The sequence below is a fragment of the Aspergillus nomiae genome, assembly GCF_001204775.2.
Source record: "Aspergillus nomiae NRRL 13137 chromosome Unknown contig00479, whole genome shotgun sequence".
Lineage (NCBI taxonomy): Eukaryota > Fungi > Ascomycota > Eurotiomycetes > Eurotiales > Aspergillaceae > Aspergillus > Aspergillus nomiae.
The window spans coordinates 2,361-23,685 of record NW_015378534.1 but is presented as its reverse complement, the minus strand read 5'-3'; the positions used below and the strand labels follow the sequence as shown (position 1 = coordinate 23,685).

The 21,325-nt window shown below is 48.1% G+C and overlaps 5 protein-coding genes across 5 annotated transcripts; 3 read left to right on the top strand and 2 right to left on the bottom strand.

Annotated features, from left to right (window-relative positions):
• Positions 1 to 1,664: 1,664 nt before the first annotated feature.
• Positions 1,665 to 3,173, top strand: ANOM_011309 (bZIP transcription factor; the record flags this gene model as incomplete). Its single annotated transcript, XM_015556565.1, has 2 exons — positions 1,665 to 2,092; positions 2,165 to 3,173. Coding segments are annotated over 2 exons (927 nt in total), but the record flags the coding sequence as incomplete, so codon positions are not given.
• Positions 3,174 to 3,479: 306 nt separating this feature from the next.
• On the bottom strand, positions 3,480 to 6,254 carry ANOM_011308 (uncharacterized protein; the record flags this gene model as incomplete). The annotated part of the gene is made up of 5 exons (XM_015556564.1): positions 3,480 to 3,989; positions 4,060 to 4,682; positions 4,763 to 4,907; positions 5,010 to 5,116; positions 5,463 to 6,254. The coding sequence occupies 5 exons, from the start codon at positions 6,252 to 6,254 to the stop codon at positions 3,623 to 3,625; spliced, it is 2,034 nt and encodes a 677-aa protein (XP_015402131.1). The 3' UTR covers positions 3,480 to 3,622.
• A 676-nt stretch (positions 6,255 to 6,930) lies between these two features.
• Positions 6,931 to 8,489, top strand: ANOM_011307 (senescence-associated domain-containing protein; the record flags this gene model as incomplete). Its single annotated transcript, XM_015556563.1, has 3 exons — positions 6,931 to 7,549; positions 7,601 to 7,756; positions 7,849 to 8,489. The coding sequence occupies 3 exons, from the start codon at positions 6,931 to 6,933 to the stop codon at positions 8,487 to 8,489; spliced, it is 1,416 nt and encodes a 471-aa protein (XP_015402129.1).
• Positions 8,490 to 13,458: 4,969 nt separating this feature from the next.
• Positions 13,459 to 17,050, top strand: ANOM_011306 (putative serine/threonine protein kinase (Kin4); the record flags this gene model as incomplete). The annotated part of the gene is made up of 2 exons (XM_015556562.1): positions 13,459 to 14,841; positions 14,921 to 17,050. 2 exons carry the CDS (start codon positions 13,459 to 13,461, stop codon positions 17,048 to 17,050), a joined length of 3,513 nt encoding a protein of 1,170 aa, XP_015402128.1.
• Positions 17,051 to 20,620: 3,570 nt separating this feature from the next.
• Positions 20,621 to 20,836, bottom strand: ANOM_011305 (uncharacterized protein; the record flags this gene model as incomplete). Its single annotated transcript, XM_015556561.1, has 1 exon — positions 20,621 to 20,836. One exon carries the CDS (start codon positions 20,834 to 20,836, stop codon positions 20,621 to 20,623), a length of 216 nt encoding a protein of 71 aa, XP_015402130.1.
• Positions 20,837 to 21,325: the final 489 nt, after the last annotated feature.

Sequence of the window (21,325 nt, the reverse complement as noted above, 5' to 3'; positions counted from 1 at the left end):
AGGAAAGAGGAAAAAGAAATAGGTGGGATCTTTTAATGTACTCCATCCATTATGAATTCTAGACTACTAACCGTCGTAGGGAAACTTGTGGGTGCATCATGCATCGTCTAGGCTTGTTGACTGCGCCGCACCCAAAAAGAGAAATGGGATTTTCTTTTTTCTTTTTTCTTTTTTCTTTTCTTTTTTCTTTTTTTTTTTCCCTGACCACCCCTTCGTTTCCCCCCTCCCTTGGACATTCTCCCCAGTACTAACTAAAGGCGATTTCTTATTAACTTAACTCTCGCGATCTTGTTGGCCCAACAAACATCTGCCGCTTCTCGATAAGCTGGCAACTTCTATGGACCCTCCGAATCTTTTCCGCTTCGGCCCAACGAATCGTAGTTAGACTTGAACGAGCCCATTCGCAAGTGGAGTCGATCTACCTACCTCGTGGTCAGCACCACCCATGGTTTCAAAGGCTCCGTCCAAGATCTGAGAGGCTTACACCCACGCTCAAGTTGGATACGGCTTTCCATGTTGGGCATAGAAAAGTGATCTGGGTTGTGGCGCTAAGATGGATGACGTACGTTTCGTTTAATCTTATTGACCAAAGAGCTTCTCGTTCATCTGGCAATCGCCAAGACCGGCAGATCCCAGGAATCACTCGCTCTTTTCAAATAAAGGGCTGATGATCGTTTCGGATGCATTCCACACCTCGTGGGCAAGTGGGCTCCAGTGTGGGAAACCCTTACGCCAAGTTATGGCAGACTCCTTCCTCTTTTCGCAAAAGTGGCAAGAGCTGAACCGTCATTTACGGTTTCGAATGTTTCAAATGCCGATAAAATTCACTGTTCGAGACGATCTCGAAGTTTTCTGTGGCTCTGGATTTTCTTAGGGGATTTAGCCGGTCTCACCATGTGGCCTGGGGTTCCTAGGGTCCACCTGTTGATAGATTCTGTCTGTACGGCCATCGGCTCGATAAAATTTCAAGAAGCCCGAGGTTCTATCTAGAGGCAACGCCAGCCAGCCCAGTTCGATACATTGGTAGCGCGGCCCAGTATCATTATGCATGACTGGCTCCGGCCTATCAGAAAGACTCCAGCGTCAAGCAACCCCGTCTATTAGCTAGGGTAGTAGGTAAGGGTGCCGGGGGATTGCTAATTGCAAATTAGAGCAGAACTTGTAGGCCGGGAGGGCCGGAAAATGCACATAGCATCGCGCCAGACCCATAGTAATAACTTGTTGGAGGAAAGGCGCTACGCCCGTCGTAATCGACGCCCCCTCTCACAGGGTTTTCTGTCCTCTGCGCACGCCCATTGGCGTTCTTCACGGCAGAGGGACCGTTGTTGAACAGGGGGTTTTATTGTTGGGAGCTCATCTGCTCGGGAATCGACCCTTACTCTTAGCGACAATCTGGAGACCCAAGCTATTAGGTATTTTAGGGCCACAATGTGCCTAGTTCCAAAAGTACCCGGCCAGATGAGGCTTTGCGGGCTCACCTCCCCGCAAGAACGAGCCTTTTTTTCGTGGCCGTCACAAAACGAAGGATACAACTTTCCTCTATCCACCCGCTTTCTATCAAGTGGTTCCTCCCTCGTTCGCTTGGGCATGCACACCATATTTTAGTGCGATCCACGCATATGGCACAACCAGTCGCATCCTGAGGTCCTGGATGATTCGATCCCTGTAGCCCGCCCTAGAAACTGGGATGTATCACATTCATCTCTTCGATGTTTATGCCTGTCACCCCTCAAGGACGCGCCACCCCCCTCCCTCAGACACTCTGTCGATTACTATAGCAAGCACATGATGGCTTCCAACCCAGACCCCCAGCCTAAAAAACGAGAGTCTCGTGCTGGGACGCGAAAGGTGACGTCTCTCTCGGCAGAACAACTCGAAAGGAAGCGCGCCAACGATCGGGAGGCCCAAAGGACTATTCGTCAGCGGACAAAGGAGCACATCGAACGTCTGGAGCACCAAGTAGCGGAGTTAAAATCAAAAGGGGAACAATATGATCATGTCGTCCGAAGAAATACTGCTTTAGAAAACGAGATCAGGGCTTTAAAGCAACAACTAGCCTTGGTAAGAAGCGGACAAGCCTATTCAAGCCCAGGTGTGTGACATCGTCCTTACCGCTTGTCATGTGGCGCGGTTGCAATGCGACCATGACTGACTGTTTCTGAAGCAGGCGAGGGCTCATACAATACCCCTTCTGGGCCAGTACTTCCTTCTCAATTCACAGAGCCCTTGAGTGTAAATCCAGTTTCCAGGACTCCATCGGCTCTTTCAACCTCCAGTCAAGTCTCCGTTGTGCCTGACTGGCAACAGTACGGTTCCACAGGGTCACCATCTATCTGTGAATCGTCAGATGCAGATTATACGAACAGGGTAGAACCTTTTATATTCGAAGGCCAGTTACAAACGTCGAATCCGATGCCTGTTGCAGCACCCCAAGCTAGCTTCAATACCCCCACCGGCCATCCTACTGAGCCCGGTTTCCACTCATATTCACACTTGTACCCAGGAGGGGGTCCCAACCAAGTGCGCCGAGGGGAGCATCCGCACAACCCTCAACACGTGCAATGTGCGACAAGTCAACGCTCAATGTCTGTGCCAACTATACCGTCAGAACGGGAACTTCGTGGATACCCTGTGATTCACGCCGCGCAACAGTATCAACAAGCCCCGGAACAGCCCCCAAGAAACGATTACGGTTATGACTGGACTCGTCGACAGTGATTCCGCTGGCAAGTGGTCATTAAAGGTGATATTTCTTCATTGTGGCCTAAATGTCGATACACAAATTTAATACTGGTATCCAGTACGCGACGAGAATGTCCGTGCAGTTCAGGCACGAAGCAAATATTCGACCCTCTACACCAACCCGTCCATGGGGCAGCAGTGCGTACGCTGGTCTTATCCACCTTGTCATGGTAAATATTTCTCTTTTCTACTATCGGCCCCAAAGCAAGGCCCCTTGCACGGTACTTTGCTCATTATCGCTATGGGTTCATCTCAACTCAACATCCCACTCTATAGCGGGCTACCTTTTCCCTATTATAATAGTAATAGCCTGGAGTATAATACCTAGAAACCGATCAGTCGCCCACCTGACGGAAATGATTAATGATGATAACTACCGAACCATTTACGTTACGAAGTTTTGCAATGAATATGTTCTGTGTTGCAGTGAATGGCTCTTGGGCATGCATGATACCTTGAATACGTACTAGGTTTCCCGAGCTTCTCTAGAACACGGTATGAGATCTGCAACGACGAAATGAATTATACAGTACTCCGTATATTTCTTCGGCATTTGTCCCGGTGCTGACGCCTTGCACCCCACCTAAGGCCGAGTTTAATGTAAGGGATAGAGTAGTATGTCCGGCCTTATCGAAGGGGGATTCGATTTAACAGATTAAACCTATCACATCATTCTACAGCAAAAGTCTGTTTATAAATAGAATGTTTAACGCGGTTTTCAAAATCAAATGCTAGTTTATCATACAAATTGTTCATAACTCTAAGATCAGCAGGGGCATACCATGGAGCTTGCGGTCATCAAGTGACTACATCCCTCAAGAACGTACGCCAGTTATCTAGCAACACCAATAGAATAATAAGGCTTCATATTTAGTGAGTTTTAGTTAGTATACTGCTTCTGCAGAAGTTTCGCGATGGTCTGCAGCTGAATATTGCTGGTTCCTTCGTAGATAGCGCCGATCTTGCTATCACGGAACATCTTCTCTGCGATGCCCTCACGCACAAAGCCCATTCCGCCCATCCATTCAACTGCAGAGCCGGATACGCGGCCTGCAACCTGGGAGGCATAGAGCTTGGCCATCGCGGCGTCATGGACGAAATCTTGACCTGCTTCCTTCTTGCGTGCGGCATTATAGACTAGAGCACGCGCTGCAGCAATTTCGGTGTAGGCCTGTGCCAACTGATGCTGCATGCCTTGGAAGGTTCCAATGAGCTGGCCAAACTGGCGGCGGTCATTCCAGACATAGCTGTCGTCAATAGTTAGTGAAGATTCTTCGGCATGATGGGGGAAAAAAAATATGTCCGGGCTGTCCTTACCGAGCAGCGTTCTCCCAGGCGCCCAGTGCCAAACCGGTCATCTGAGCAGCAATACCAATGCGACCCTCATTAAGGACGCTGATGGCATACTTGTAGCCCTGTCCTTCTTCACCGAGGAGGTTGCTCTTGGGAATCACCACGTCGTCGAAGTTGAGCACGCAGGTGCTGCTGGCGCGGATGCCCAGCTTCTTCTCCTTCTTGGCAATAGAGAACCCGGGTGTGTCCTTCTCGACAATAAAGGCTGTAATACCCTTGTACCCTTGGCTGGGGTCAAGGTTGGCGAAGACGATGAATACACCAGACTCCATAGCGTTGGTGATCCACATCTTCGAACCATTCAGCTTATATCCATCGGAAAGCTTCTCGGCCTTGGTCTGCAGAGCGAACGCGTCTGATCCAGATGCAGGCTCAGAGAGACAGAATGAGCCAACAGTGCCCGTAGCTAGCTTGGGCAACCACGTCCGTCTGGCCTGGGCATCACCGTATTTCATGATAGCCGTGTTTACAAGTGTGTTATGGACATCGACCATGACACTGACGCTAGGGTCAATCCTTGCCAATTCCTCAATCGCCACGATAGCGGATGTGAAGTTCATGCCGGCTCCACCGTATTCCTCGGGGACCTCAATACTCATCAGCCTTGCTCGAACAGCTGCTCGACAATGGCGGGGTCCATGGCTTCCGCCTCATCCATGTCTCGGACCTTAGGTCCAATCTGCTCCTGAGCGAACTTTGACACTGTGTCGGCCATCATCGACTCTGTTTCGGAAAGAAGGGTGATCGGGGTTGGTGTCAGACTGGACAAGTCGACATCCCGCCGGCGGGATGTGGTAGAGAATGCATGGGTACTGTTCAATCAATGGTAGTCAGTGATGAGTACATGCACATTCATTATATGAGTCTACGCTATTTGGCAAAGCAGTAGTGAGCGAACTACTGGAGAAACACACCTCCGAGCTAAATGAGAGGGCAGTGGCCGTCTTGCGGCCATGCGGAAGGGAGTAGTAGTGCGGCACAGAGGCCGCAACGAGCGGGTAATAGACGCCATTGCAGGGGACTGAAATAGGTAAGTTAAGCTAAAGGCACGGAATCAAATGCTTGACTGCACAGAAAAGAGGGGGAAGAGAAAAGAGAGGAGAAGTGAGCTGGGGAAGAAAGATGGTGTTGGAGCGGAATCACGAGGGCTCCGAAGACGAGCCTCGGTTAACCACGGCTGTCGAGTAGTCGTTCCAGCAAGCTTGCTTCCCCATGGTTTGCCGGCGGCCTTACTCCGGAGTATTTTCAACGGCCCGCGGTACCAGGATTTCCTCTACATTATCAATTTCGCTTTACTACGGAATAAAGATGATCTTCCGATGATCTTAGTTTCGTGTCATGATCTACCCCATTTACTGAACACTGACCACTTTATCCGGATCGAACGCCTTCGACTGAGCGAAGTAGTACCCCCTCTGATTCGCCACGAGTCGTTTCCCAGTCTTGTCGTCTATGAAATCGCAATTGTAGTGCGTATGTCCAAATGCCCACAGACACACTTGGGCATTCTTCCAACATGGTTCTTCTGCGATGTCCGTTGCGAACCCTGAAGACAAAGGGCTGTTGGCATGCACGGGGTCAACAGCCGCTGCCGCAAGGGTTGGACTATGATGACTAAATATCACTATCTTGCGACGCGGTTCCGACTTCACAATCCGAGAAACCTGATCGTTAAGCCATGTTCGGTCAGCCTCATGGGCGGCGCAATGGGCATCGACAGTCCAATCCTCAATGAGATAAAAATCGTTAAGGCCAAAGCTAACATGAGTTTCTTGGCTCTTGAGGACTCTGGAATATAGTATGCAGCCCAGAACGGTAATATGAGGGGAGATATCGTAGCGTGTCTGATCCATGAACACAAACTCCCCCAGCTGCTGACCCTCTTGCGTTCGTTTTTGAATAATGGTCTTAGAAAAGTTTTGCATTATTTCCCTTGCAGCCGTCCAATTAGAGTGGTATGGTTCGTGGTTTCCTAAGAGGAAAAAGACAATCTGAAACTTTTGAAGCTGAGCTTCAAGAAAGATAAACAAACCATCGTCCTTGACATTGCCGATATCGCCCAGAAGTGCTAGGTAGGGAGCTTTGGGAGCGATGTCAAACAAATCATACGCCTCGGGGGCTTCTAGATGGAGGTCAGACAGGATCTGAAAAGACACCATTTGATGCCAAGATATCCGTGTCTCAAGAGCTGATGTTAAGCGCCACTAATACTAGAAAATTGGAGCTTGTGACTGAAATAGCACTGCCTAGTAACTAAGTGGTGTTGTTGGGAAAGATCGCGTCTTTGGTTTGCGGAAGAATCCCCGACCAGCAAGACTAATATCCAGCGAACAACAGATGCAGAATATTCAGCAATATCTCAACAGAGACGAAGTGTTCACATGCAAATTGCGGGTGAAGTTTATTTTCATCTGGTTCAAGCCACACATAGCAAAAGACGATCGAAACTGTGGCGGTGTATTCTTGATGATCATGTGGCGCAGCAATGCTGAGATCCAAAAGGGGGAAAAGGGGTGACCCAATGCTTATCTAATCCAGAGTACAGGGTCACTTTGACAACGTCATTGGCTATGACGATGCCCCTCCAGCAAGACCAAGACTTCTCTTGACGGATATATTACTACTGCCTCTGACTTTCTCAGAGATTGAATACATTTTTACTATCTCTTGTACAGCTGCGTTACCCTCAGTGACTTCTTGTCTAGAGACAATCACACAAAGATTCCGTCTTTTTACACTTAGCGACTGTTCCATCTTCCCCGCAGTATCAACAGTTCCCCGCTTTGGGTAATAAACAGGGGTACCGTCAACTTTATCTCAGACTCTATCGATATCATGTCGGGTACCGCTCATGACCCTCGCCTTCTCTACAGCGTCAACAACATAACTGCTTTCCATATCCAAAATGGCGAGGAATCCGAGCTCACCCCATCGGGGCCTCAAACCCTTTCCCTTTTAATGGTTCCGACCAGTGCTTCTACACCTCAGAGCTCTCATGATGGACCAGCAGAAGAAGATTTCTATCTTCATCTTCATCTCCCTCCAGAGTTGGATCTAGCACTTCCGGCCTCTACACAGATCTATCACCAGCCACCGAACAGCTATTTGATCCCTCGCTGGGATTTGGGTCCAGATGCAGGCGCGTTCATCCGCATACAATTTCCCGCCATTGGGAGTAGCCCTGATAAGGTATCTCAGGAAGATGTGGATACATTTGAAACGATTCTGGCACAATGTACCGCATTCCTCGAGCGTGCAGCCCCACCGAAAGAGCATGCTCCGTACAACCCAGCAGATTTTGCACCAGGTGCAGGTTATGTCTCGTCCACGAGTCCTGATCAGAAGGACCCTCATGGGCGGATAGTGCTCGTTGATGAAGAGGATGGCAGTGTTGTTGGTGAAATGGAAGGGTATGATGTGGTTGAGAAACCTGGCGTAAAACCTGGCTCTAAGAGTAAGTTGGCCTTGTTCTCTGTAGGCGTGATTCATGGTTAACTTTCCCTAGGGCCGGTGGAGGTAGAACTTCCTGCAGAAGGCGAAGGCAACAAAGTCAGCATCAGTAACGTGTCTGAGGAATACTTGCAGATGGCCCGACACCCTGCATATAAGAACTCAACACTGGTCCAAACTTCTGCTACTGCCTCTCGTCTGATCGTGACTGGTTCTTCATATGTTGCCAATATGATGACTAGCGGAGCCGAAACCTTTACCAAGAAGACCAAACCTAACCCTAAGCCAATGACTTTCTCTGAGGCAACCCACTCAAGGTCCGTAAAGTTGGGAATTTCACTCATGGTGCCGCCGGCCTCTCGGCCAAGACTGTTGGCCAGGTCGGTAAGGTTGCGCAGAACTTCGGGGCTTCATTAACCCGTCGTAACCCGGATGCAAAGCGCAAGGGCGACAAGGGAGTGAACGGCGAATACAAGCCGGGCATACTAAACAAATCAATGATCGCATTCTCGACACTGGCAGACGGTATTGAGCAGAGTGCCCGCACCGTACTAACCCATGGCTCTGCTGCTGCCAGTACGATGATCGGGCATCGGTATGGAGCTGAGGCTGGCACTGTGGCGAGCGATTTGACTGGGGGTGTGAAGAATGTGGGACTAGTCTACATTGATGCAACGGGGGTCAGCCGTAAGGCAGTCCTGAAGTCAGTAGCCAAGGGTATGGTTGTCGGTCACATGCGCAACGGAAAGCAAGTTGTGGTCGGTAGTGGTGACGGCGGAGAGGCGCCCCCGGCTGCAGGAGGTCGGAGCAATAGAACCTCAGGATCAGGTGGACGTGATCCCGTTGCAAGACGTCCATCTCCGACCCCTACACCGCCGCCCGCCTATGGTGCCCCGAACACAACGTCGCTCGGTGGAATAAGCATGTCAAGGGGCAAAAACTGAATAAATGCAGGGATTTTGGTATAATTCTCGGCTTTCTATTGTTTTCTTTTCTTAGTCTTGTTCCTCAAGATTTGGAGCTAAATCCTGTGATCATCTTTTCATGATTTTGTTGTCGCTCGGAGCTTATGTCAGTTACAGGACTTAATATCTAGAATTGAAATTCCTTTACATATCTATTATGGAAGGTACCTTATGCTCCGGGGCAAAGAGTCATACTAGATATTCAAAAAGGACTATCCGTTTTAAGCATTGAACATAAAAAGTTTTCTGAATCTGTCTTCTTCGCTTTGCCCTGTCGTGTGGAGAGTGGGTTGCCTTGATCAAGGCCCACTCTCCCGCCTACCTATCAATTGTCAAATACCTACTCTAGATATCTCAGTCTCGCCTATCTACTAACTGGGTGGATACCTCCAATACTAAGCTACGTAAGAAGAAACCTTCTCCGCAGTAGGGCTGTTGCTATATAGTCCAAATATTCAGCCAATATTCCGAGTAGAACCATAATTTGTTGGCAAAAAGCAGAACTGATAGACGTGCCACCCCTCAGATGGACGGCTATTATAGTTATTTTTGTATTTGTTTAGCTTCTGCAGTAAGCATGGCAAGAACGTTTCTTTACTGAAAGGACTGCAAGTATTATGCTATGGTGGGAAATTCTGAAGTGTCCTCAAAGAACTGCAATACTTAGAAAACCATCCATGATCCTAGCCCTCGAAGGATAATTATGTAAGGACCCGATGTCTAGCATGGATAATCCACCTATAAACAGATGCTTTTTATCCTACCAGGTGAGTATCGTATTATTCATCTGAATCTCCGAAACTGTCTTGGCATGAAAACATCCATCCCCATCCTTTTCTATTTCTTTGCCAACGTTACAGGTGTAAATCCTTCCCAACGTCCGCCGCCTGCCCAGCAGTCCGAATTACGTTCTTTGGCTCTACCTGGTACACGAGATAGTCTAATAAAGCAATAGCTTCCCGATTCAGTACACTACTATGACTAGTGTACATGAATTAAAATACCTCCAGCTCTCTTACCGAAGATTTAGCATCACAAGGATATTCGTAGACTCTGCTTGGTATGTAAAATCCTGCCACGTATTCTGATCCTTCTACAGCTCTGCATATTTGCCTCGGCGTTTCAGTTGGCTTTGCTGGGACCGTCACTATAAGACAGTCCTTTCCTACAGTCAGTTATGCGATCTGTGACCATCTCGTGGTTTGGTTGACTAGCGCCCGGCAAAGGCGGGAGCTCTACAGGACCAACGGTGCAAGGAAGGTAGTGTGGACAATATGTCGTGGAAGAAGTCCATGGAGAATAAGAAGAGATCGAAGGACAAAAGGAGAACACCAGTAAGGGGAAAGAATGCACTGGTATAAAGTATCACGTACATACGAGTTCGAGCGATTGGATACGCTTAACTATGTATACGAATGAGGCTTAATCACTGTGCAACCCCATGCGGCGGGTTCAAAGATCTTATACTTGTATATCAAGATGACCAAAAACAATTCAGTGGTCAATTCAGAGAATGGCTCTAGCTTGTACGATAGAACATGAATCTCCCTAAATAGGACTGTTTAGCTGTAGCGTTATTCCACGAGCTGCTTTGAATAACTGATATTGGGTCCCGGCCGCTTCTATGAGGGTCCCGTGTGAGTGCTCAGTAACCGCAGCTTCAATAGTATTTATCCATTGCCCGTAGGGCGATCCTAGCGGCGAAGGTTAAAGGGTCGGCTAATCCGAGATTGCCCTGGATTGTAATTAATCTAGTCGAGTTGAGAATGGGAAAGAAAAGAAGACTGTACGATGGTCTGTTGATGACGAATCTCTCCGAGTATATGCTTTGCGTGTACCTCGCTATCTACCTCCTTTATTGGAATGAATTATTTGAATGCTGGGATGTCCTTGCTGGAGGAGCCTAGTGCTGTATATGCTATACCTCACTGTTGAACACATCCGCAGTATAATACTTATGCATTACTGCACTACTAGTGTAAATTTCATTCACCGAGCTAAAGGCTATGCTGGATTATGACAGGGAACCTTAAACCCAGGACAATGGAGATCTGCTCTGGAATGCGGGACGTAAAGAATGATGATAAGATAGATCGAAAATATGATCGATAAACCAAGGGATATAGAATTTAAGCTCACGAGAACATCAGGATTCCGATTAGTTAACCATTCATTCAAGCACAATTGGTGGGCAGAACTCTGGGTCAGTGACACCCCTACCATGGTTGAGGCCGGAGTGGAGGCTGGGGGTTAAGGGGGTTGGTCTGTTGTCATAGAGACTGTTTGACTGGGCTTGCCGTTTGCTCATTAAGGTAAAGTAGAATAGCAGGAGACTCAAAGTCAGTTGAGAAACACAAGAAACATGCAAATCAACATCAACCACAATAAATCCCTGGGTTAGAAGGGGCAAGGGTACGGAGAGCTCCGAACAGGTAACCCCGTCTCAAGGACCAATCAACAACGGCGGAGTTTTCGCACTGGCGCTTCAAGATGACGATCGGCTCGCCCCAGAGGCTCTAGTGAACTTGCCGTCCCGGGAGATGAAACAGTGGTTCGCTTTACCCCTGATGACTTGGCAACCCTCATTTCCCTTGGTCGGTCTAATTGAAAACACAAGTCGGAATCTAGATTATGGTTCTCTTTAAAAGAAACAAAAAACATCGTTGTGGGTGGAGGTGATATGTGTCTCAATCGCGTGTGTGATGTACGAGGGCTACATAGTATTCCTGTAATCGCACGTACGTTGTGGATGCAGTAGGGTGGATATAGTGGTACCTACTAGTTCCCCATCTTGGACCTGTTGATAGGTAACGGTTATTAGGATGCGTTCATGCTTCAGGATGTAACAATTACTGATAGACAATACCCCAGGTATTAATCGCTATTATTATCTTTGGATTAGCGTCTATACTTTTCCCAACCCATCAAGGTAATGGACAAGAACACGTTCAGGCCTTTGAGAATAATAGGCGATCAGGTCATGTTTGCTTTCGGGAACCTTGACTCTCGAGAACCAGAGAAACAGGAAGTGGATTATCCTACATTATCCACTCAACTATTCCAGGAACGGCATTCGAAAAGATACTGGTCCATATCTAAGGCCCGGAGATTGAGAACTATCTCTTCCGGTTTATCACAATTACTGGCATGACTTTAATAATTATATGGACTTTCAAACAATGTCATAATCATGGTTAATATAAGTCGTTGGTTAATTGTTGGACCCATTGACCGCTGGGAGTGACTGACTTATTCTTTTTATTTTTATTTTTTTTCTTTTCTTTTCTTTTCTTTTTTTTTTTTTTTTTGCCCCAGCCAGCAAAGCAACGTAGTCTACTTTGGTTCTAGTTCCTAGTTGGAAAGTAAGTCAGGTACCAGTACTACTACTACTACCTCTAGTAGGTACCTTAAGCTAGTACTGGTAACTGGTCCGGAAAGGCCAAAAAAAAAATAAAAACTAAAGAAAAAGAAAAAGAAAAATCGAAAAAGAGGGTATCCAGAGCTCCAACTCATACTCTTACTCTTTCTTTTTCACGGGCTTACTCTTTCTTTCCCTTCCCTCCCAACCATCATCCTTTCTTCGTTTACCTTTTCCTACCATTTCCTACCATTTTCTTTTTTCTTGTTCTCCCCTTCTTTCTTTCTTTCTTTATATTTTTTTTCCCCTGGTTTTATCGCTCCTCCCTTGGGTGTCAATTATTTCACCCTGTCGAGGTCCATCCTCTCCCGCGACCCGTTCTTTTTTGGGGTTTGGTTCACTTCCCGCCGAGCTCTTCATCTCCCCTCGCGCCGCCCCCCTGTCCGCTCTCCGGATCACAGAGGGTCGACCTCCACCAACGACCACCCCTCTTGCTTCTTCTTTAATTCTTTTCCTTCAAATCGATCATGCTTCTCGTCACAGCCTACACTCTGCCTTGTCAATTCGTCCAGCAGTGTTGAGCCGGTGAAGCGCTGTGGAAAGAGAACTTTCGCGCCAACCTCGACTCAGTAGGAACGAGAAGTGGGCTCGTGGTGGTTGAAATCGCGTCTCCCGAGGCTGCTTCTCCGCCCGCGTTTGTCGGTCTCGTCTCCGGAGTTCTCACATTCTTTCGAGCCGCAACCCACTCTTAACTGTATTACCCAACTGGGTAGTAGATAGTCGTGGAGAGAGGTGAATTACGAGAGGCAACTCTGCAGTGCAGATATACCCTACTCGTCTGGCTTTGTGGGTAAGAAAACAAAATTTCTATAAACATTTGATGAGAAAAGGAAAACGTTGGAAGGCCATCAATCGATCGGTCCTCTTTACGCGTGTGCTTTCGTTGCCTCTGTTGGCCGTTGGACTATTGACCTGGTGTCCTCGAAATACCAACAATTACTTGGATTGCTTTTGCCTGTGATATCATTTTGAATTGTTTCGCTGGTGGTTGTCAGTGGTCACCCTTGACACCCCTTATCGGTTGCTCCGACCATCGTTGAACTAACTTAAACAATAGCTTAGGTGCCCGACCGAACGGACCAGCAGCTAGCACTCGAATCTAGCGGGCAGGCCTTTTTTACACAAAAAAAAAAAAAGAAAGAAAGAAAGAAAGAAAGAAACAGAAAAAGAAAAATCACACAACCCTCTGGAGGGCTTTGATATATCAACTTCCAACCGCCGATCGCAATTGGTCAATCAAAGTGAAGTGGTCACTCAAAACTCTGTGTACGCGCTCGGAGAAGCTGTCTCGGAAACGCAGTATCATTTCCCCTTAGCCACTGCGGCGCCTTGATTAAACGAGGTATGTCGCCTGCTATGCAAACGGTTCCTCATTTCACAACAGCCCACCCCACCACTATTACTACTTTACATTCCCGTCAGAATTTTGTATCAGCCTCACACTTCAGTTATGCGTCACGTCATTATTCAAATCCCCACTCCGGGTCGATGCAGTAGCCGTGACCGTCAAATCACACATTCGGAGGTATCATGAACAGTGCGCTAAGTTATCAGCAGCTATTCTCTGTCCTGGCCACGACAGGTTTCTCGGCTATGAACGACCTCCAATCGCAGTCCTTGCCACACACCGCTCATGCATCCCCAGCCCTGACCTCGGCGGCGCCTGCGCCCACCCAGAACAACCACCGATCCCCAATATACCCGGACCTTCTCGGTGCACCGCCCGTTCCACCACCGAGAACGTCTTCAACGCAGCGGAGTCACGGCTCAAGCGAGAGAGTCCCAGGATCGCGCCAAGGGAAGAGCAAAGGCGACGAGCGGAGCGCAAACCACCGCGAAAAGAGAAGAGAGGACTCACGGTCCCGGCGACCAGCCCCGAGAACGTCCGAAGACCAGTCCGGAGGGGTGGGAGGGGTGAACAGTCGAAGCCAGGCAGCTTCGTCTTCTGCGCCCATGCGCTCGGAAAACCCCACGGAGGCATTGCCGGGCCAAGGGGCCTTGGTCAAGGAATCGAGCACATTGATCAATCAAGTCATGGTAAGCGACCCGTCGGTGGACGTCGAGCGAGAACAGGTCCGACAATCTGGTACATCGGTATCACCGTCGACTGATGGTACTCCGACCCCTGGGCTGGGCTTGGTGGGTAGTGACGGCGTAGATGATGGAGGTCGCGGCGGGCTGCGGAGTCGGCATGATTACAACGAGAATTCAAATAAGCGGAAAGAGACAACATTCGGTCAGTACATTTTAGGACAAACACTGGGAGAGGGTGAGTTCGGGAAAGTGAAGCTGGGATGGAAGAGGGATGGCAGTATCCAAGTGGCTATCAAGCTAATACGGAGGGAGTCTCTCGGATCGAACCCCAGCCGGCTGCCCAAGATTTACCGGGAAATTTCGATCTTACGCGATCTTTCCCATCCCAACATCGTCCGATTACACGAGATGGTGGAGACTGATAAGCACATCGGTATCATCATGGAATATGCGTCTGGGGGCGAACTTTTCGATCATATCTTGAATAACCGGTATCTCAAAGACAATGCAGCTCGGCGTCTCTTTGCGCAGTTGGTATCTGGAGTTGGTTACCTCCACAAAAAGGGCATTGTCCATCGAGACTTAAAGCTGGAAAACTTACTGCTGGATCGAAATCGTAACATCATCATCACAGACTTTGGCTTCGCGAACACCTTCGATCCGATAGATGAGCTAGGCGAGGAGATCGAATATAATCTTACGAACAAGGAGTTTGTAAAGAGGATGCGCCTTGACAAGCCTAATGCCAAGGGCTTAAGGCGTGGTGATTTGATGCAAACCAGCTGTGGGAGTCCCTGTTACGCTGCACCAGAGCTTGTTGTTAGCGATTCGCTGTATACCGGGCGTAAAGTGGACGTTTGGAGCTGCGGTGTCATCTTGGTAAGGACCTGAACCGATGGCGTTTTTTGTTTGTAATCCACCCTACACGTTGAAGAAGCTAACATGTCCGCTTGCTTAGTATGCAATGCTTGCTGGTTATCTACCATTCGATGATGACCCCGCCAATCCGGACGGTGATAACATCAACCTCCTCTATAAGTATATCGTCACGACTCCTCTCACGTTCCCCGAGTATGTGACTCCACATGCCCGTGATCTCTTGAGACGGATATTGGTCCCGGATCCGCGGAAGCGAGCAGATCTGTTCGAGGTTGCACGGCATAGTTGGCTTAACGAGCACTCGCACATTGTATCACACATAACTAGCAGTACAACCAAGGTCGCTGATATTGCTACTACAACCGTTTCTCATGGTACGGCGCTCTCGGGACGTATACACTGTTTACCTGTTAATTCGTTGCCTCCAGCAGAACAACCTAAAGAGGCCCCATCCCTCGGACGCAGTGCGTCGGTTAGGGAGCCTCCTAAAACCTATCAAAACACAGTCCCCTCTCTGGGCGGCCTTGTTCACCACGCTGGCGATATTTCACAGGAACAACCTGCCGAGAGCTCCAAGACTACCCGGGACACGAAACGGAGAACCGTTCAGGTCGAATATGTTGCTCCTTCGTCTCAGACTACGAGAGGGGATGGCATGGGATCAACCACGGCAGGGCCATCGAGTGTTGCTGAAACCGCTGAGCATGCGCCCACTGGAGCAAGGTCAATTAGCCGAGATGCTGAGACTGTCTCACCTACCAGTGGCGTACAGCAAGGCGCGCCTATGGCGCCAAGCGCACAAGTCGGAGATTCCAAGGCACAGCGCCCACCATCTGGGCATTTGCCTCGCTCAACTTCGGACTCGACAGCACTTACGGGAGCCGGGACAATGCCCCAACCACAATCTATGCGGCCTACAACGGGTGCGTCCATGTCTTCATTCAATACCGGTCGTTTACCGTCGCGAGGATCCTACGGACAGCCCGTGGCTCCCACTGTGGCGGCGACCAATGCGCATGGTCGGCTGGCACAACCGAAGAGCAAGCAATATGTTATCTCGAACCCCATCCCTCAGGATCCTTCACAACAGGCTGCGGTGTCGATTGGCCGTCCGAGCACCCAGGCTCTTCCTGCAAAATTCAATACAACCCCCCGACAAGAGCCCCCGAAAGGCCACAAGAGATCGAATACTGTCTCGGGAATTGGCGAGAAATTGTTTGGGCGGTCTGGGTCCATTTTTGGAGGACGTGGTGGACAGGCAAATGCTCGTCAAAAAAGTGGCAAACGTTATCCTCCTACAAGTATGAGAGACCCTTATGGTGGCGATATGCCCCGGATGTCTATGGATTCACGGCGATCCATGCAATATGGATCAAACCGGAAGACGAGCGAAACAGGTGGCGAGAGTCGGCCTCGTAGATTCTCCCTCTTGCCGGCGTCATTCTCCCTCAAGGGTCTTTCTTCGAGTAGATCTCAAACCCCTGATGAAGAGTCGCAGGCTGATCGCTCCACGGATAATCGGGCTCCGCAAAAACCATCAACCGGGGAACTACGACCCCGTGCACGTGCGACCAGCCACGGAACACAAGATGCAATAGGAGTCATGCCAGAAGGGGCACCGGCAGATGAGGTCTTCGTCCAAGATGAGCCCATCAACTACCAGGCCCGTATTGATGAGCAGTTTGCGGTGCTGCATGGGACCCAATCTGCGACGTATCAACCAGCGTCCTACTCGGCTGAGCAGGTGTACCAGAACGACAATGATCACTATTATCGGAACCAATACGCCAATCACTCGACACCGAACTACTACGAAGAATACAATGGCCCATATGACAGCGCGCCTCGGCAATCTACGTCGGTTGCCCGACCAACAAGAGGGGCCAGTGTCCTACAAAAGAATCATCGGAAATTTGCCGATGCCTATGAGTATGAGCGCGATTCAACACACCACTCTGGCAGCTCTGGTGCGGCCAGGAAAGTGATGGATTCTTCCGTCGACGAGCGAAGTCGAGGGCTGGCGATGACCGCTAGATCAAGATTATCTTTGTTTATTTCTCTATTTCTCTTCAACCAACCCGATAGGTTAACATGTCAACATTTTGGTGTGCCCATGCAACACCAATCAAAACAAACTGGCTATTCTGGTTGTTGGCTTCACCCCTGTATTCCGGGATTTGAATATGTGAAGATGTCCAACAACTTTTAACACATCCCACCCGTTGTCGAGATGCCGTGTCGTCCACGTGGGACTTTAGAGCTCTACGCGCAAGATGGAATAAGGCCCATCTCCATCGAACATCACACTTGGAAGGAGGATTCGAGTCGACCAGGCTCTTAGATTCCCAACAATAAAAGAGCAGAGAGGCTATTTGGATACCCCATGATACCCAGCAGCTTTCGTCCCCTTCTGTTGCAGCTATCGGTTTGTCCTCTCTTGTACCAGCAACCTTTGTTCCCGCATACATATCCATGTTTAGCCTTTTTATTTTATTTATTTTATTTTTCCTTTGTCAGAATAAATTTTTTAGTTCCTTTGTTCAATTTTTTTTTCTTTCCCTGTTATTATAGCCCTGACTGTAAATTGATCCCGCCTATTTTTCTTTTTACTTGAGCAGCTTTTCTAACTTCTTGTCTTCACTGTTACCAAGTCACGATCCTCCTAAGAGAGGGGCTTTTGATATGACATGGCGGACATCTTAGCTGAGCAGGACTATTTGAGGGTAATTTAATATGTTTACTAGCCATTGGAGACCTCTCACATGCGATTCATTGTCGTGCCCCCCATTCCCCCCACCTTAGATATACCTCTCTATTGTTTGATATCAGTGACAACTTTCATGCTTGAGAATGTACATTCAGCTGGGGCATATACGCTGATCTGCTTCTATACTGGCAAACACCCATGCCTAGTTTTAATACAGTAACATATTAATTGGAAGATTTCCTGAATCCTACCTGGAGGCCCTACACTGCCTAATACCGTATTGGAAATCTATGAATAGATCTTCAAGTAATAATATACCTGTTGACTGACTTCGCAACGGCGTCTATATTGAAACACTACGCGCCGAGGCGGACGGGGCGGAGCATGTGTTTGGCCCCATACAAACAAATGGAAGCAAGTCACAAGAACAACGGGAAATAACGTGTACAACTAACGTTGTGTCCAATGTTGGTGTATAACAATCTTTCACAATGGATAATACTTGGCTTGTTTCAGGCTCATTTATAATCCCATTGTTGGACGCGGCCGTTGGGGAGCAGCCAAGAATCTCGGCTAAGAGGATCTTCAGATTGACAGGGATCTTGAATGTTCGGGCCGTTTGCTGATATTTATAGATTTAAGCGTTGGTTGTTGGCTTTGGTGTGTATACTGTTTGTGGATGAGTGTGTGTTGTGGGGTGGCCAGATGCATTTCATATAGTGTTGGAGTAAGAGCAAGGTATATTTGACATACTGGTATGTGATTCGGGTTCTATATTCTTAGAGTCATGCAAGTTTGGGGCAAGCGGTTTGGGCGATCTAATGGGCTCTTGTTATCTTGGGTCTTCTCCACCGAGGCTTATTGAATCTCCAAACATGCAAATAATATAACAAAGTGTTTTTATTAGCAAGGAAAAATATGCCCAAGTTTTGATCTAACTATTAGAGTGGAGTCCTGGTTCAATGAGGCTTAGAAGGGGTCGATACATGGATGAGGAGGAGCAGTGCCCCATCTAAAGAGATTTACGAGGCCATTTAGAACATGGGTGTAGTATATCCCTCAGTCGAAGTGATGTAGTCTAGAGGATAGTCTACTATGAAAAAGCTTCTTCGGCAAAGTTATGAGGCACACTTAGGTTAGGTGATATCGCAGGAGGGATATGCAATTCAACTGAGGTATAATAATAGCTATCATTATAACAAGAAGAGAGAGGAAAAGGAGTATTTCTCCTATATATATTCTTAATGTGTCATCCTGTGAGTCCCTCCTCAACCACCATGTCTGTGGTCAGCTACTGATACATGTTACTTTCAAACGAATATACGTATATTTTACATTCTTGCACATGAACTGTCAAGATGAGCAGAGAAAACGCTCGAGGGTTACACTGACCCAACAGTTGGGGCGGACAACAAGCAACAGGGGTTGAGCTCTATATAAGATCTAGAGATCCTAGTCAATATAGCTTTCCGGTCGTCGCGCCTCTAGCCCTCGGCTTATGGCCCAGCTAAGCGTTTCAGAAACGCCCTTGTACTTTTTATCATGAAGTCCAATCTCTGCTACCCCGAGCATTTGGAGTGAAGAAGACCATCCTGGGTGGGCGGAGTTGTCAGATGTATTAGCTTTCTGAGCACCAAAGCTAGTTATAGTGAATCTTTTCTATTGTCTCACAGCTACTGGCATGGGGGTGGCTGGGAGAGAAGGCAAATGAGATAATGTTGTAAACAATTGACTCTATGAAGCTGCTGAGACTGTGATTAGAAACAGATCTCGAACCTTCGATACCCTGAATCTAACTAATCTTCCAACATCCTCCTCGCCCAAAGAGAAGAAGTAGTAAGTACAAACAAATAAAAAAATGAAAACAAGAAAAATAAACTATGATGTTATCTTGCAGTAAGTATGCTATTTTCCGTCCTACTCAGCCCCAATCCCATGACCTCCAGACCCATCTTGGCAAACATGCGAGTAGGAACCCTAAGTATGATACATCTGATCTTGCGCTAACCGATGAGCACAGCATGCCTATGGACGTACGTATGCACACAGTAGAAAATAGTGTGCCACCCAGATTATGCAGTTAAGGGTGTACACATAACAGCCAAGAAAGTAACGATAACAAATAAAGCATTCTTGCATAGTATTTCGAGGGTGGGTTACACCGACATCCCTCTGGTCTAGAAGGGGTTGTCGATCCCACACCCCACCTCCAGGTTGGCTTCGGCTTATCAGTGATAATGATGATGATGCAATTTCGGGTTGAATTTTCTTTTTTCGTTTTTTCATTGTTTCCCTTTTTCCCTTGCGGGTTTAAGCGATGCGAGTGTGGGTGTTTTGACTTGACGGGGTAAGTCTTTCCGCGGGAAAGGCGACAATCTAGAATTTTAGGTTATCGTAATAGTAACTTGCGGATTATTAACAGATGGTGCGTGTCTCCTGAAAAATGAGGATCTGAGGATCCGCATGGATTGATTGGTAGATTCAGTAAGCTACAGTAAGCTTGAGATAGGTACCTAGCGTTGGTGATTTTCCCTCTTCGAGTTACTCCGCGGCGGGCTTTTGCCTAGTTGGGGTTACGGAGAACGAGGACCCTGGGAGATAGCTTCGTACTTTTTTCCCCTCTACTTTTTATGAAGTATACGTGATACAAACAAGGGATCTTGGCAGGTTGATAGACGAAGTCGATCTTGAATCTATTATTGCTTGGCTGTGGAAACAACGCAGGACAGCCTATTGATTTTCAATTTCATTGCACAGGGCTTGGCAACTATATCAACATCTCCTTGGCAAACATTCACTTTATGCTTCACTCCCCCCCACCTTTTCCCCTGGCAGTGTGGTATCATTGATATGGTGAGATAAACACCGAAACAGTAAAAAGAATCATTCAAGGAGATAAAAAGCCATCTCGTAAAGAAACGATGTTTGAAAACAATAAAGAAATGAAACCGCTAGTGCTCCTTCCCTTCGTCCGGTGCAGGGTGGATTTGGGCCGAGTCGCTCGCAGATGTATCGTGTCCAGCGCGATTGGTGAAGTGGGATGGCGTGCGCGAGCTTATGTGGCGTTAGAATTTAGTTCCGGTCTTGCTCGTGTCCCAGGTAGAGGAAGCCACCGGGGAGAGGGGAGAAGACACCCCTCAGCTGTGATCCGGTGGAAGTCGTGGAAGACTGGCTGCTGGAGCGTTCACGGACTTGAGTTGGCTCCTTGCTCTCGACTTGGTCATTCATGGGACCAGAGTGAATGGGAGAGAGAACGAGGAACTTGTGGGTAGGAGTGTAGGTATACATGTTGAAAAGTAGATTGGTATCTGGTTAGTCTTTTGGGACTGGGAAAGAGGGAGAATAGAAGAGTAGATGGCTTTGAAGTCTTTAGAACACTGAAAGAGCTTTGGACTGAAGGAGAGAAAGAAGAGGCTTGAGATTGATCTGAAGAGATTTCTCGGTTGGACTCGGCTACCTATTTATACATGAGAGGGAAACAGCCAAGATCCTCAGAAGGGAAGAGGGGTCGACAAGGTTCATGGATGATACCGGGAGGGACGTCGATCTGTGTCCATCCCACTTGCAGAGATAGTGGAGAGTCCCAGATTACTCCATACAGAGGTTGAACATCCCAATCTACTTCCCCGAGGTGGACCGGGACAGGCTGTAATTCACATGTTTCGAACATTCTTTCATGTCTCGGCGGGGCAGAGAACGTCATTGTTGGAAGATCCCCCCTTCCTTCAAGGCTCTTGGCTCAGGAAAGACCCGGTGAGTTGTCGCCAATATGTGCAT